General features: G+C 58.9%; 1 protein-coding gene across 2 annotated transcripts; it reads left to right on the forward strand.

The window, feature by feature from the left end:
* Positions 1–284: 284 nt before the first annotated feature.
* METRNL (meteorin like, glial cell differentiation regulator) lies at positions 285–15,040 on the forward strand. 2 transcript variants are annotated; one of them, XM_082442178.1, is made up of 4 exons: positions 289–685; positions 5,734–6,119; positions 13,474–13,533; positions 14,536–15,040. In XM_082442178.1, exons 1-4 carry the CDS (start codon positions 525–527, stop codon positions 14,856–14,858), a joined length of 930 nt encoding a protein of 309 aa, XP_082298304.1. In that variant the 5' UTR covers positions 289–524; the 3' UTR covers positions 14,859–15,040. The 2 variants fall into 2 exon arrangements, with proteins under 2 accessions (XP_082298303.1, XP_082298304.1); XM_082442177.1 differs by lacking the exon at positions 13,474–13,533 and having other exon boundaries at positions 285–685.
* The last annotated feature ends 1,980 nt before the right edge of the window (positions 15,041–17,020 follow it).

Here is a 17,020-nt window from a genome sequence, read left to right on the forward strand (position 1 = left end):
CGCTCGAAACTCCACTTTCCAACCTGGCTCTTCTCCCCCAGACCCTTCTCCCAGTCCCTCACGCGGCCCTCTCCTCTCCGCGGCGTCCTAGCCTGTCCCAACCTCGGGCCACACGCCCCCCGGCGCTTAGTGTCCCCGCCACGCCGCTGACACCGGTATCCGCCGCGTCCAGCCGGGCTCCCTGGGCGCGGGGCACAGGCGCACTGGGCGGAGTTCCGGCGCGCGGGGGCGGAGCGGCCGGGCGGGCGCCGCCCCCCAGCTGAGCAGAGACCGGGACCGCGGACTCGCAGACTTCAGAGGCTCAGGCGGCGGCGGCGGGCGCGGAGGTCCGCGCCCGGCTCCAGCGGCTCCAGCGGCTCGGGCGGCCCCGGCTCCGGCGGGGATGGGCGGGCAGCCGCCCTGGGGGCGCGGGGGGCGCGCGACCTGACCGCCTGGACTCGAAGCCCGGCCGCTTGGCAGCACCGGGTCGAGGGTCTGCTCGGTGGGCGCGGACGCGGGGCCGGCGGCCGAGCCGGAGCCAGAGCATGCGGGGCGCGGCGCGGGCGGCCGGGGGGCGCACGGGGCAGCTGTGGCCGAGGCCCCCCGCCCCGGGCCCTGGGCCGCCGCCGCTGCTGCTGCTGCTGGCCGTGCTGCTGGGCGGCGCGGGCGCGCAGTACTCGAGCGACTTGTGCAGCTGGAAGGGGAGGTGAGTTCGCGCGGCGCGACCCCAGCCCTTGGGTCCACTCCCCTCCCCGCGGGCCGAGCGCGCGGGGGCTCGGGGGCCCGCTCTCCAGGCTGAGTGCCGTCCCCGCCCTCCCCCGCCCCCGGTTTTAGAACAAAAGAGCCCGCGGCGTCCCGGTCCCCTGGCCCGGCGGACGCCCAGGGGGAGGCGCGCCTGCAGCGCAATGGTGTCAGTGGGGTCCAGCAGCCCGCTCGCCCCGCGCCGGACCGCGCCGCTCCCCACTTGGTTCCCCGAGAGCCGCAGCCCGGACCCCGCGACCCCTCACTGGGGGCAGGCGGGGGTCGGCCTTCTGGCCCTTCCCGGGCTCTGCCCTCGGCGAGGAGTTGCGCGCCCCGGGCCGGGAGGAGCCGGGCCTGCGCTCAGGGCCGAGCGGGAAGGGACGGACGGGTCCGCAGGAGGGAGCCGCGGCTCCGGTGGTCGGAGCGGGGACCCTGGCGCTAACCGCGCACTGACCACGTCGGTGCGGGCGGAGACCCGCGGGCGGGCACCTTGCGCGGGGCGAGTTCGGGGCCTGGCGGAGCCCCCCGCCCCGCCCCGTGAAGGTCAGGCCGCCCTTGGCAGCGCGCGCTGGGCTCTGCGACCCCCCTTCACGCCCTCTGCCAAGGCAGGCAGCCGAGGACTTTTTAAAAAAAGTGCAGTGTGACAGGCAAGTCACAAGCGTGGGCGGGGGTGGGGGTGAGGGCGCAGAGAACCTCCGTCCGCCAGGGCGCCGGCCCCAAGCCAGGCACCTCGCTGTCGGAGAAGACTGCTCGGGCTTCGGCAGTTGCGGATTCAGGAGTTTGCAGAGGGAGATGCTAGCGTCTTCTTCTCCGAAAACGCTATGGGCCGGGGCTGCCCTTAGGTCTGGGTGTGTCCTGGTGTCCCACCGTGCAGGGCCCCTAAGTCCCTGCCTTCTGATGGGAAGACTCCCGCTGGCAGACACCTCATGCTGTGGGGTGTCACAGGGTTATTTTTAGTGAAGACAGTTTTTTCCGAGAAGGTAAGTGTTGTGCCACTGTGCTGGGTTCTGCGTCAGCAGGGCAGTTGCTGGTCCTCTTGGATACGTACAGACCCAGTTCTCTGTGGAAACTGGCAATTACCCTGCTCCCTTCTCTCCGCTTCCCAGCCTCCTAGAGTGAAGGTCCTGGGCTCCTGAGCTTGGGCTGGTGTTGCCCACCCTCCCTGCTGCAGAAGTTCTCCCAGCTCACACCACAGCAGGGGTGGTAGAGCTGAGACTGGAGCCCTGAGTGGCAGATCGGAGCTCTGGGGGAGGGTTGGCCCGGAGAATGCTGGCGCCAGCACAGAGCTGGCGGGGAGCCTCTGACTCTGACACACTCTTCTGGGGCTGCCCTCTCCCCCTCGCTGGTAATTAAACTCCCTGCTTTGCAGCCTCTGCTGGATGAATCAGTGCATCCCCAAACTGAGGCCTTGGGGTGTCCTCCTTCAGCACATCAAAAACAGAAACCCAGTCCCACCCTGTGAGCTTGAGTTTCCAGAGGAGGAGCTGACATCCTTTTCACATTCTTGGAGGACCATGTGCCTGGAAGAGGATGCCTCCCCTGGAGCCCAGAGGGAGCTGTGAGCAAGGACTGGTCAGGGGGCCAACCTGCTCCTGCACCACGCAGGTGTTTGCAGGGGGTAGAGGAATCCCTTCACCTTCCTGTTCCTGTGCATCCTCTTATCTACCTGGAGAAGAAGGGCCCCTCTCCCTCCGTCATTGCCAATGGACCCCTGGACTTGGACACCCTCCAGTGTCCTCCACTCAACCCAAAGGCAGAACCCGGCCAAGGGCGGCTGCAGTGGCTGTAGGAGCTGTGGGCGGGATCTGAAGCAGAGACAGGGCCAGGTCACATTCCTGGAGCATAAGCCCCCTTTGCATTGTAATTGCTGCCCCCAGTTATCATTTTTTTTTCACAAATCAGCTGACAGATTCTTACTCTGGTGTGCTGGTTTGCCTGCTGACTCTATAGCATTTACGACTTTTTATGAGCCGTTCTAAAGACAGCACAGGGTGGTGCAAGCCCTGATGTGCCGGGTGGATTCTGATCCCCTGATAGGAAGGGGGTTGTTTTTTATGACACTGGCCACTCACATTTGACAGGCCTAATGTGTTTCTGGGTGTTTCCAAGCAATTAAGTAGAAGGTTTTGAAATCCCTCTCCCTGTGCAGGGGCAGGACGTGCCCTATCTTTATTAGGCCCTGGTCGTAAAGGTGGACCATGAACTTTCCTACTGCAATGGGCTGGGCATTGCCGGTTATGTCACACCTGGGCTATCTCTCCTGCAAGGTGGGGAAATGAAAAGTAACTCCAGGCAGGAGAGCCTTTTGGTTTCACCCTTGATCAGAAGCTCTTCCTGACTTTAGTCAAAAATAGACCATCACTTCCTTCTGGTGACTCAGGGTTTGAGCCAGGCTATGGGTGTGAGTGGTGTGGGCTCTGCTGCCACCACACTGACCCTGTCAGACAGTCCCCATAGCGACTTGGAATTTGCCATCTTTCCCATAAAGGTGCTCCACAGGTGTGTCCTCCTGGAGGGTGACACCTGCCGACTCTTTTTTTTAATGCATTAATTCAGTTTAAATAATCCAAGATCAAATCAGTCTTCTCAGTTTCCTAAGGTTGAATAGAACCACAGTTTTTTTCTGCATCCTGTAGCTTTGTCATAACATCAGAAAGCAGTTATTTCATTTTTCTTAGTTAGGATGTCACTTGCATGTCATGTGAAAATTGTAACATACCATCACCAGTGACAATTACTGATGTGGTGTGTTTTTGCATCTCCAGCACTTTTGCTGAGCAGGTGTCTGTCTGAATGGAGCTCTTGCTCTGATGAGAGTGTGGACACTCCTGTGTTGGGTGCTTAGTGAGAGTCTTGTTGGTCCTGATGTTTTAGCAGAACAAGAGAGAAGAGGCAGAGCAGGGCCCGTGTAGTCTCCGGGGACGGGCTGGACCTGTTAGAGGGTGAAGTGATGGGCGCTTTATTTCTCATGTGTCCACTGTCGTTTTGTTCCTAGTCCTCTTTTAGGCGAGTGACTTGTGAGTAAATGGATGCATGTGGTCATGTACTCAGGCTGGTGGATGGCAGCCCCCAGCCTCAGGTCCGCCTCCCCCCTGGGCAGCGTGGGCTGGCCATCTGTCCCCACGAGGGCCCCCTCTGCCCCTGCCAAGACGCGGGTGGAGGGTGGGCCTCCCCATTTCACCCTCCACTGTTGGGGTTAAGGCAACCTCGTGAGAGGTACCCACAGCCTCTGGTGTGAGTTCTCCACTCCCTCAACCCCTAGGTCCCCCTCCTCCCACCAAGAGGGAAGCGAAGCCTTGGATGGGGTGGTTTTTTTGGGAGAGAGAGTTGAGGATTGGTGCCTGGGCATGGCACAAGTGTCCAGCTGCCCCTCAAGGCTGGAGCCAGGAGAGAAGGGACACTGTGATAAAGTTTGTTTGGCTGCATAAGAGCAGAGTTGATTATAGTCATCTGTGGCAACCACACACCATTTAGTCTAATTTTGTCACCCAGCACTATAATTATGCCCATCCCCTCCTATGTGTCAGATGAGCTTGTGTGAGTTTTATGTGACTGTAATTTGTTAAGTCTGTTCTGTGTGTGCGGCCCTGCTAGGTGTCTGAGGCCAGGCTGCTCATGACCCAGGGCCTTGGGGGTGGGGAGTGGAGTGAGGAGGGAGTCCACCTCCTTGACACCTCCTTCTGATGTGGTCTGCAGGGTGACTGTGCAGCCCTAGCCTGCAGCTGGCCGTTGTATGAAAAGTGAGGCTTTTCGGGGCCTGGAGCGTGAGTCACCAACAGTAAATGCAAACCATATGTTATGTGTTTTCTCCTCTGCGGAAAAGGTTTCTGGTAACTCACTCAGGCCAGGGCTCTGAATATAGTATTGTTTATTTCACATAAAAATCCTAAGAATGTGGGTGAACCTGTCTGAGATCTGATCAGAACCAAATTTCATGTAATAAAACACTTAGTTGAAGTCACCGTTGAGTTCCCGGGCTGCTTGGTGTTTATGACGTAACCGTTACCACAAGCTGACATTTACATTACAGTTTTGAGTAGGGGAAACTTGAACGTTTTTGATGGTTTCAATTTCTCGAAAACATAATGTTATGACTTACTCAAGACCTGCCTCCCCAAGAGCATAGCACACTTCATTTTTTCCTGTTTGGCATTTATTAGGAGTGAAACCCGCTGGGCTCCCCAGCAGTCCCCATCGGGAAGACAGGTTATCTGCGGACCTTTTGTGTCCCCCTCCCTTTGCTTTTCCACAATTCCTTCCCGTGTCTCCCTGTGGAGAACCTTTACTTTACTTTTGCATCTTGCTTTGATGATATTTGTGTTTGTTTTGAAAAAAATATGATTGGCAACGCAGGGTCTTCAGGTTTGCAAATGAATGAAAAAGCAGTCAAATCATCACCGTAAGGAAAATATGAACACTGTGCCTAACGGGGATCCTGAAGACAAAACTCACCAACAACCTACACAACCCCCCCCCCCAAATTGCTAACATTCCCAGTTCGTTTAAAAGCTGCTCCCTGGAGTGCATTATTTATTATATGTGCATTGCATTCCAGCGTGCCTCCTGTAACTTGAATCTGCTCCTTGGTTTTCACACTCAGTGGGAATCTACCAACATTTCCTGGCCTTCATTTGGTTATCTGGAACTTGGGTTGGTGCCGAAGTCCCACTGGTGTTTCCCTGTTTATTTTTTGGAAGAGCCGTCTTTTCCTTGGTTTTCACCTCCACTGCACCCATCACTGCCCCTGTTCAGGGGTTTCCCAAGGACACGGGCTCAGAGGCCAACAGAGTGTCCAGGTGGTGAGAGGGTCTGGGAGCCAGAAGCTCCCACACTTACCAGAGCGCTCGGAGCCGGTGCGCTGGAAGGAACTGGGCGGGGGAGGCCGTGTGGCCACCGCTGCCTGGAGATGGGCCCTGAGCTGCAGGGTGGAGACGGTGCCAGCCTGCCTGTGGGTGAGGGGTGCTCGGACGCCCGAGCAGGCGTCTCCCGGCTGACGAGTCTCCCCCTCCACAGCGGACTGACGCACGAGGCCCACAGGAAGGAGGTGGAGCAGGTGTACCTGCGCTGCTCCGCGGGCACTGTCGAGTGGATGTACCCGACCGGTGCGCTCATCGTGAACCTGCGGCCCAACACCTTCTCGCCCTCCCGGCACCTGACTCTGTGCATCAAGCCCCTCAGGGGCTCGTCGGGGGCCAATATTTATTTGGAAAAGACTGGAGAACTGAAACTGCTGGTGCGGGACGGGGACCTCGGGCCCGGCCAGGCCCCGTGCTTCAGCTTCGAGCAGGGTGGCCTGTTCGTGGAGGCGACGCCCCAGCAGGACATCAGCAGGAGGACCACAGGCTTCCAGTACGAGCTGACCAGCCGGCATGCGGGGCCGGACCTGCACACCCTGTCAGGTGAGTGTGGTGCCCAAGGTGGGGTGGTGGCCTCAGGGGTCCTCTCTCGTCTCCCAGACCCCCCGATCATCTCCTGCCCACACCTCAGCACAGCCTCTGAACATGCTGCTCGAGTCCGTGCTTCAGGCCTGGCAGGTCTGCCTGAGGGTGGCCGAGGGGCCCTCCCGGGAGCGGGTGCCCCGTTACTGCTGTGGGCAGTTTGGACTTGGGACGATGGCCACGGGTCAGAGCAGAGCTGTGACACGGTCCTGGCCCGTAATATGCTCTTCTCCCCTGGACCAATTTTGACTGTGATTTGAAATGGGTGCTGTCACCATCCAAACTGCCCCAGAATTTCTTCTGACACACGAGTTGGCCGAGTGTTTTTGGCGTCGGCTGCAGTCCCTGAAACATTGAGTTTTGCGTGGAAGTTGAGGCTGATTCACGTTCCAGAGCCATGCAGAGCTGGGATGTCCTGAATTGGGAGCCATTCCCAGGTTCACAAGCCGTTTTATCTGTGGGTGTCAGTGAGGGCACCAGCACCGTGCCATGCAGGGCGGCTGAGTGGCTGTGATGATCTGGGAACCTCAGGTGAGGTCCCGGAGGGTGTCTCTGGGTGGCCGAGGGCTGGTGAGTTGGCTTTAGATTTTCCTTCCTTTTTTTTTTTGAGGCCAGCAGACAGCTTTGTGGGGCCCTGTGTGGAAGGCAGTGTTGGTCTCTGGAAAGTTCTGTGGGCAGAGAGGAGTGTGTGGCCCCAAGAGCTCTCACACAGGGAAAACTCAGGGTCCTGTCTTTTAGTTAGGGACAACCAGGCCAGGTGCAACCCTTGCTGCAAGGCACAGATGACCTCGTGGGGTCCGAGCGCATGGGGCGGGGGGAGGCGGGGCTCAGGTGCACCATCTGCTTCAATTCCAAAGCTAGTTGGTAGGAAGATGCCTCCCAAGGGGAAGGTGTGAGCTTGGGTAATCGTGGGGGGCAGGTTCCAGGAAGGCTGTTTCTGCGGTGACCGGCCAGGATGATGGTCAGTGGGGGGCGCTATGGCATCGAGTGTTGGAGGCGAGGCAGGGATGCTGTTCACACCCCATAGTCTGTAGGGCAGCCCCACCACGGAGAATGACCTGGCCCCAGGCATCAGCACAGGACACCCCAACGTGGTAATGACCCGTCCCCAGGTGTCAGCACAGGACACCCCAACACGAAGAATGACTTATCCCCAAGTGTCAGCACTGCTGAGGTGGAAACACCTGGTTTGAGGGCTAGGCCAGCCCCCCAAAATAGTATAATTTCCACATTTTAGTGAATAAAATCTTCCATTGGAAAAAACCAGACCTACTAGGATTTGAAATGCAGACTTTCTCCTGAGTGGTTATCTACATTTTATTGTTCTGTGTTCTTGGCTCAGATGAGTTTTCAAAACCTTAAATCTCTCTCAAACTAAACTGGTCTGTTATAGAGCTTCAGTGTATGACTGCCCAGGTAGGACCCCTCCCCCCAGGGCCTGACTGCCCGGGTAGGACCCCTCCCCGCCAGGGCCTGACTGCCCAGGTAGGACCCCTCTCCCCAGGGCCTGACTGCCCAGGTAGGACCCCTCCCCCCTGCCCCTGTGCCTGCCTGGGTAGGACCCCATCAGGAATGCTGAAAGCTGCTATAAACCCCAGGACTTGAATAAAACTTTAACCACAACAGCCTTTATCTTGATCACCAGCGAGTGATCACCAGGCTCGTTGGCGGGGTGGGGGGGGGACGCTAGAGATAAACTCGCAATAAAACCAAAATCTGGAAAAACCAGTCACCAAATTCGATGTTTCTGGCCATGGTGATAGTTGGCTGATGGGGCAGATATTAGGAACTTGCTAACATTCCTTTTACCAATTAAAATGTTGATGGGTTGAGGCCATTCGGCTGCTGGTCACATGTTCTGTCCGGCTGGAGCTTTGTTCCACTTTGCTGTGAGGCTCCCACCAGATTCTTGGAGGCCACGGCATAAGGTGCTTTCCGTGCTGCCACCTGAGTGCTCCCGTTGGCACAGACCAGAGTCTCTGGTGGAAAATCCACAGTGGGGTCACCACCCGGGGTGACTCAGAGCCTGTGCCTCAGCCCTAGGGACCTGAGACTTTGTTTCTTTCCCCCTCCCTGGGGGCAGGGTCTGTGCTCCCCAGACCCCAGGTCTACGTTTCCAGGCTAGGGCAGTGAGTGGGTTTGGGAGAGGCCCGTGGGGTCGCAGGGAGAAGGCCCCGTGTGATGGGGTAGGTCGTCTGGCTGGGGCACCACACAGGACACGTGGCTGTGGCTGGACGTTGGGCTGCTGGGGTGCCCTTGATCCCCCAGACATACGCCTGCCTGGCCCTGGGGTGCCTCTTTAAATCTGGGGCTCACAGGGATCCCGGAGACCCTGAGGATGGTGGGGTGTGATTGTCCATCTGCCCAGTGGCTGGGGCGCTGGCCTGGGGCAGCACAGATACAGTGACTGTCAGAACTTGAGATGGGGATGCAAAAGGCTCCTGGGGTCTGGGAGCTGCAGACCTAGCACCTCTCTGTCCTGAAGGAGACAAGGGCAGCAGGGATCAGGGAGTCCGGTGCGTCCCTTCTCCCCAGGGATGGGCCCCTAAGCTTTTAATGCCAAAGGAATGGGTACGTAATGTGGAATGCTGGTGCCGGCCATCTGGCAGCAGTGACCTCCCCCTGACCAGGCGGGCTCTCAGATGGCAGCGCTCTCCTGTCTGGCCCTGGCTGCAGCGGGGAGACCCCAGTGAGGCCGAAGCCCCGGTGTGTGTGCCGTGGAGGTGAGCACATGCCCGTGACCCGACCTGCTGGGGAGGTGGATGAGCCTTCTCCCTCGCTGATGAATCACGAGTTCCAGTTTGTGTTGATATGAAATTAAAGAGGCACCGTGGGCTGGGATCCCGAAGGAGAGGTGTGCGTGAGCCTTGCTCACCTGCCGCAGCTCTGGGTGATTCCACAGGGAGTGTTTATGGTGAGCATGTCAGTCTCGTGTCCATCGTGTTGCATAATCGGCTTCCTCATATGGAGTGGGACTCACCAACAGGCAAGAAGAGGCCAGGACGGAGAGGCAGGCAGAGACAGAGGGGCAGGCGGGTGGCAGTGGGACTTCAGCCCCCCGGGGACTCGGGATTTGGCTGCCACGTGGCAGGAAGGGGAGGACCTGCTCCCCCGCCCTCCCCCTCCTCCGAGGGCCTCGCCAGACACCTGAGTAACACAGCACTCCTTCCTCTGGCGCTGGAAAAATCTGGCAGGATACAAAAGGCAGGCGAGTGGCCAGATGCAACTCACTAATAGAAGAAGCTCCAGGCCACACCTGCACTGTGTGCTGAAGCCTCACTGTGGGCCTGGCCAGGCCGTCCGGACCATCCTCCCCAGGGTCCCAGCACACCTGGGGAAACAGGCACCACCAGGACCCCCATTGCCCAGTGGGCTGGGGGACGCGTTAGGGTGGCCAAAGAGGGAGGGCGGGGGTGTTACTCGGTCTGGTTCTAGGGGACAGATGCAGACCCCGTCTCTGTGGTTCTCCTGAGGCAGCTCAGGGGGGCCCTGGATTCCAGCATGTTCTTTTACTACTTAGGGGCTGAGAAGCAGGGACTCACAGGCTTGGCCACATCCACGCTCTGGGGTTTGGGCTCTGTGTGATGTCCACCCAGAGCAGGCCCCCGGTGTGCAGGTGAGGTGGGGGGGGTGGTGGACAGGGGTGTTTTAGACCCACAGCCGGAGGGGAGTGGGGGCAAGAGGACCTGCCCCTGTGCCGGCCATGAAGGCCCAGGAGTGACTCCCATCGCTGCTCGTGGGCGCTGGGTGGGGTGGCCTGGGTCCCACAGTTTCTGATGTGCTTCATCTCCCCATCCCCTTTGAAACCGCTCTGTTGATGAGCCAGGGGCGAATGATCCCTTTGGGGGGCCTGGGAGGTGCAGACCCCAGCTGGGATCCCACTTGGGCACCTTAGAGTTTAGGGGTGGGCTTGACGGGCCGTGGGACATAAACAGCAACGTTCAGAAGTGAAAAGAAACTTCGTTATTTCCTGGAAACAGTAAAGGAGAGAACTTAATTAATTGTTTCCCTAAGGTTCGTTTAGATTCCTGCACCAGTGCTTTTCCAGCCCCTGTAATCATTGTAAAATTACTTTTCATCTTACCCAGCTCAGGACTCTTGGGGTGGAAGGTGTGACTCCTCTGGCTTCCTCACCAGGAAGAGGGAGGGAGGGGAGTGGGTGCGGGGGAGCTAGCTGGTGAGGCTAAGCATTCCCTGTGCCCGCACGTGGGAGATGGGGTTTCGCAGGGGGCGACCAGCCCCGGCCAGGTCCCACAGGGTCCCCTGGGGCAATGTCAGCCTGTGGCCTGGAGTTGGGGTGAGTGCAGGGTTGTCATGATGATCAGAGGAGGCTCTCTGCTCAGCGAATACCGCTCACATTCTGGCAACGTTGCTCCGTTTCCTCCCCTCCCTGTTAAAATGCTTCATTCACCACCTGTTGCGGCTGCACTGAAGACCCCAGAGGGTGTCTCACACATCGTGTCCACCCCAGTCATCCTTACCTGGGCAGTCTCACCCGCCAGACCAGCATCCCACCATCTACAAACTTCTCCTGGGCATCGGGCTACCCAGGGCCTGACAGAGGGGTGCCGCCCTCCCCACCTGTACCTGCCGCTCTCACCTGCATCCCTGCTGCAGCCCCCGGCTGGTCTCCCTGACCCTCTTTTTTCCTACTTCATTCAGTTCATTTTATGCATATTCCAGAGTAATCTTCCCGACATCCACATCCCATCCCTCCCCTTTCCAAGAACCACAGGCCAGAATTCCACCCGGCCCCTGGGCTGCCCCCTCCCCATCTTCCCCACAAGGAAACAAGATTCGATGTGTCAGAAACCAGCGCATTCCACTCAGCTTCCATGAGCCTAACTCCGATTAATAATTGTTTCCAGATTGCTTCTCTTGGCGTCCATAGCCTGGGTTCTCCGCAAAGGTGCCTACACTTCATAAAGCTCAGAGTCATAAGAGAGTCTCGCGGGGGGCTTTGTTAACTCAGCTGTCAATGGCACCGGCTCGCTGAAGCTTTGGGCGGGAGGGTCTGCAGGCTGCTGACCGCCTGCCCCCAGGCCCACCGGGGTCCTTGTACATCCTGCGTGGGACTGGGCGCGAGTCAGGGCAGGGAGCCCAGGACAAGCTCACGCCACCTTTCTCCCCAGCGGTCAGCTGAGGTCCCGGGGCCTACAACGCACAGAGAGCTCGAGGCTCCAGGACTTGGTGATCATACGCACCCAGGCCTGGGTTTCGACCACGGTTTGTGGCCTGGGCCTGTCTCAGCTTCTAAAGAGCTTGTGCAGACCTTGCCTCCCGTTCACCCGCGCTTGGAGCTCGCGTGGCCTGGTTCCGAGGCCCCAGGCGGGGGCCTCTGACCCGGTGGGCACTGGGGGAGCCGCCAGGATGGGAAGTCTCCCCACTGCCGCGGGCCCCTCGGCACACAGGCCGGAATAAAACACCGCCTCTTGTGGGATGTGAGCCTCCCCGATGTCTGCAGGGCTGTGCTCCCCCTTTTCCTCACTCTGGGGTCTCTGTCAGGCCCAGCGTGGGCAGCAGGCCCCCAGCGGGTTAGAGGTAGGGGCCCCCCAGTTGGCCACCCTCTTTTTTAAGAAAGGCCTTGAGGCTGGGGGTCCACACTCATGACAGAAAGCCACAGGTGGGCAGAAGGCTCCGGATTTGGAGCTGGGGAGGGAGGCGCTCGGTGCTCTCAGGTGCTTCAGAGGCGTCCGACAGGCTGTTCTTGTTCTGCGGCTTCTCCTTTTTCCTGATAACTTAACAGAAGCGCCCGTGAGTCATGGGCTCACTGGACTAGCCTGGGACATGCACATCTACCCCGCCTGGGGGCAGGAGTCATGGGCTCGCTGGACTAGCCTGGGACGTGCACATCTACCCCCGCCTGGGGGCAGGAGTCATGGGCTCGCTGGACTAGCCTGGGACGTGCACATCTACCCCCGCCTGGGGGCAGGAGTCATGGGCTCGCTGGACTAGCCTGGGACGTGCACATCTACCCCCGCCTGGGGGCAGGACGGGAGGGCTGCTGCTCTGGATGCTCGTGTCCGTCCCCGAGGGGTCCCAGGACACCAGAGACTCCAGGGTCTCTGTTGCCCCCCCACTTATTCCAGGTCCCGGAGGCCCCTCCTGTTCCCCTGTGCACCTCCCTGTCTCCTCGAGGGCCCCCGAGTCACTGCAGCCCCTGGGCAGGTGACAACTCAGCCCGGCTCAGGGGCTTCGAGGGCAGCTGGCCAGGTGTGCAGACAGTTGTAGCTTCATCCAGGCCCAGTGAGTGCCAATCCTGGGGACTTTGCGGGGCCTTCAGAACATGAAAAGGCAGAGGGCAACTTGTCCTAGTGAGAGTTCACGCCTAACATTTCTGTTGTTAGGGAATTTGGGCCCAACCCTAGAAACTAGAAATAGGTGAGGAAACGTGCAACGTCAGAGCCAAATAATAAACTTGTGTCTCCCCAAATCCACCGCTGAGTTAGGAGTGCCATGGTCCTGGGGAGTCCCCAGAGCCTCGAGGTTTCTGTCTCCCCCCAGCCTTTCTGGAGGCCTTACGCCAGTCTGAGGCAGTAGGTGAAGGGTGGGGTGAGAGCTGTACCGGGGGGGGCAGAGGTCCACCAAGAAGGACGGGTTTGTCTGGAGTAATCAGCCCCCGCCCAGGTCTGGGGAGTCTCAGAGGGGACCCTGTGAACGGGGCTTGCTGTGAAAGGTGTCTGGAGGTGTTTGGAGGTGACCACCCGGTCCTGTCGGTTAGACGAGGACCCCACGGCCGAAGCAGGTGGACATTTCCCTCATGCCCACCAGTGCCTTTAGCAGGGTCACCTGGTCCTTCTGGGCAGTGCCTTGACCCCTGTGGAGTCCTGGTGGCAGATGGGACCGTGGGGGCAGGCAATGTGAGTGGGAGGCCCTGGCATTTTGGGGCCTGGCCACAGAGGCTGAGTGAGGCTCTCAGCCAGGCTGGTGCCAGGGACGTGGCCTCAGATGGGCTCGGGTTGGTTTTGGCGCCAAAGAGCCATTTACACATGAGCCCAGGGGTTGTTTACCCGGCACGACTACAGTAATGAGCTAAGTGTGATTGAACACAAAACCGCACTTTCCCTCCGTTTTCACGCCACTGCAGGTGGCCCAGGTGAGCCTGGGGCCCCTGGAGACGTCTCCCCATCTGTGCAACCGAGGTCGAGGTCCCACCTGCTCTTGGCACCCTGGTTTCAGAGGTGCGGGGCCTGGACAGTTGCTCCCGACGTCAGAGGACTTACGTTGTGTGGTCTACATGCGGTGGGCGGGAGGGTCCCATGTTCATGCACTGGCCCCGCCTGACCCTCTTCCTGACCCTGTTCTCTCCCCACAGCCCCGTGCCGCCCTTGCAGCCACACTGAGGTGCTCTTGGCTGTCTGTACCAGTGACTTCGGTGAGTGTGCTGGCGGTTCCCGCCACATGGGGGAACTAAACCCTCTGGGGGGAGGAGACTCTCCTGAAGACCGTGGGCTTGGCCCCCCTTCCATCACTGATAGCAGTCACAGGAAAATGCCTTCCTTTCCGCTCTCTTTAGAGTGACCCCAGCCCAAGAAGGGACCTGTGTGCAGGGCGGGGAGAGAGCTGGGAATTCCTATTTAAGGTGGGAATTCCTATTCGAGGTGATACTGAGCATTTTCCTACTTGGTGCGTGAGTCTAAGTCCTGGCTCTAGCCTCTACTCCGTGCCCTGCCTGCCTCCAGGTCCCCTGCAGGCAGCACAGCAGGCGTTGGAGGCCCTGGTGGGGCCAGGGTTGGGATCAGGGACTCAGCCGCCTGCTTGTGATATTGGCACAAACGCTCTCAAGTTAAGGGTGGCAGCATTCAGGGTGAGTTCGATGGAGCCAGCCCAGTGGGACCTGGCTCTGAGCCCCCCAGGCTCCCAGGGCAGTTGGGTGGTGGAAGTACAACCCCTTTCTTCTCGCTGGCCCTGCACAGAGGGGATCTGGGGCCGGGCAGTGTCCCCGAACTTGTGCCTGCTCTGCCCTTCTCCGCCCTTCTCCTTCCCATCACCTTCCTCCCCTGTAAGCTTCACCATTTCTGTCTGATCTTGATACGGAACCGCGGCACATCTTGAGTATTAACTGCAGTGACTTTTCTTGTTTTAACTTGAAAACTTGGTGCACAACGTGATTCGTATCTTCTATTTTTCTCCACTTCTGTGGCTGGCCCTTGGTAGAAAAGCATCTCTGCCCACGACGGTGTGTGTGGCGGGGACGACCCCCAGGCAACATCTTGCGTGTGGATTGTGGTTTTTAATGAAAATTTCTGGAAGGCAGAGTTCAGGGTCAGCTCCCGGTTCTGCTGCTGGGGGTGGGAGGTTGGCGTGTGCTGTCTGCTTGGCGAGCATCCCGCTGACCACTGACCACCCCCCCCGCCACCGTCTCCTTCCTCTGCAGTCGTCCGAGGCTCCATCCAGGATGTCACCCACGAGCCGGAACAGAAGGAGTCAGCCATCCACCTGAACGTGAGCCGGCTCTACCGGCAGAAGAGCAGGGTCTTCCGGCCGGCCCCAGAGGGCGAGGGTGGCGGCTGGCGGGGGCGCGTCTCCACGCTGCTGGAGTGCGGCGTCCGGCCTGGGCGCGGCGAGTTTCTCTTCACTGGCCACATGCACTTTGGGGAGGCCTGGCTCGGCTGCGCCCCGCGCTTCAAGGATTTCCAAAGGATGTACAGGGACGCTGAGGAGAGGGGGCTGAACCCCTGCGAGATAGGCACAGAGTGACTGCTGGGTGACCGCTGCCACAGCGATGGATACTCACACTGGGGTGGGTGCTTGGCGCTCCGGCTGGGGAGGTACACGCTGGTTCTGGCCAAGGACTCCCTGATGGATTGATTGGAGATGCTGTAACATGCCAACTAAGTTATTATATTTTTTTTAAAAAAGAAATGTTCATAGGAAGCAAACTCCTGTGTCGTAAAATGCCTTCGTGTGCCGTTTCGTACTGTTTTCTGAGCATCTGCGGTCACTGCATTTGGCTGGTGTGTTGGGTGAAGTGTGGGGGCTGAGGCCCACAGCCGATACCCGACACCAGGCTTGGGTACCATTCAAAGTTGTTTCTTATGATGGAAATTTATGGAGCCAAATACCTATGGTTTTTTCATTTTGTTTTTGCTTTTTAAAGAATGAACTTTGCCAGCCATGGTCATTTTGGGGCTGCAGGCTGTTTCCATTCCAGGGAATAAAGACCAGCCTCTGACGGATCAATGGCGCGTCTGTCTTCGGCCCTGGTCAGGGGTGTGTAGCACTTACTTGGGGGCCCACGTCAGGGCTTCTCTGAGGGAGTCCCACGGCCCTGCCTGACGTTAGGGACCTTTCACACTGGGCCCAACTATAAGTGAGGCTGTTACCCCCATGCTCGGCCTCTACCAGATGTACCCCCCGCCCTCCTGGTGGACCACCCCCATCCCCTTCAGCATCTGCCCTCCTCCTTCCTGTTAACCCAGATCCTGCCCTTTGACCTCAGCTTCCCCCAAATGCCTGAGCTCAGGTCAAGTGTCTAGATACCAAGGGCCTGATCTGGGCCCCATATCCTCAAGGATGAGTCAGTGTCCTGCAGCTGCCGAAACAAATGACCACAACCCAGGAGCTTAAACAACAGACACTTATTCTCTCATGGTTCTGGAGACCAGAAGTCCAAAATCAAGGGCCACGCTCCCTCCAAAAGCTCCAGGTGGAGACCCTTGTCTCTTCCAGGTTGTGGTGTTGCCAACAGTCCTTGGTCCTTGGCCTGTGGACACATCACAGTCTCTGCTCTGCCGCCCTTTGGCCTTCTTCTCTCTGAGTGTCTCTGTCCACATTTCCCTCCTCTCTCTCACATCCACCAATCACTGGATCGAGGCCCACCGTGATCCAGTAAGACCTCATCTTGATCACACCTGCAAAGACCCCGTTTCCAAATAAGTTCACATTCACAGGTCCTGGATAGATAGGCGTTTTGGGAGACACTGTTCATCCCAGTACAGGCGTCGCTGGGGTGTCATGTAATCAGACCTGAGCCTGCGATTCCTCCCAAGCAGCTGCTGAGATGAACAGACCTGGGAGAGGCTGACACCGGTCAGGGAACACCGAGCCAACTGCACCGAAAACTCAGGCACACCATGGGGAGGGGCTGTATGCTGGCTCAGGTGTGCCCTGGCTCAGGTGTGAGCTGACATAGATGTGCCCTGGCTCAGGCATGTACCAGCTCAGGTGTGCACCAACTCTGGCATGCCCTGCCTCAGGTGTGCACTGGCTCGGGCCTGTGGGCTCCTGCAGGTCACAACAGGAAGCAGGTGCTCAATACCCGCACAACAGGAAGCAGGGTGATGACCTGAAGCAACAGGGTTGGTGACAGGCACAGGTCCTACTGTGGCTAATGATTGTGATGCTTTATGCCAAAAGGATGCCTGTGACGGCAGCAGATGTGCCAGGCCCACGGTGGGGGAGGAGCTGACCCGCTCCTGGGTTTGTGCTTTGGGTTTTCTGGGCTGGTTGGGCACGCGGGTGCTGCAGAACCAGATTGTCGGGTTTCGGGGCTGGTGTTCCTCCTCATGTCAGTACAGGGACGCGGGGATTTGCCCCAGGAGGATCCGGGACCTTGACCCCACGTGCTGATGTCCGGTGGACAGCAGCGTTCCCTCCATATGAGGCTGAAGCTTTGTAGGAAGCGCCTGGGGGTGGAGGTCTCTTGGTGAGAGTCTGGAGGAAGAGCAGGGCTTGTCGGACACGGTGGGGAGAGGGTGGGGTCTGGCGCTGAGAGTCTGGCCCTGCAGGTGGGTGCCTGGTGCTGGCACGCGGAGCTCCCTCTCCTTGGCCGAGCAGAGCACCGGCAGCAGTCCAGGGCTGCTGGGTGTTGGGGAGGAGCTGGAAAGGTCACCATTTCTGAGGGGTCACAGAACCCCTAC

Source organism: Balaenoptera physalus (genome assembly GCF_965194825.1).
Source record: "Balaenoptera physalus genome assembly, chromosome: 20".
In the NCBI taxonomy this organism is placed as follows: domain Eukaryota; kingdom Metazoa; phylum Chordata; class Mammalia; order Artiodactyla; family Balaenopteridae; genus Balaenoptera; species Balaenoptera physalus.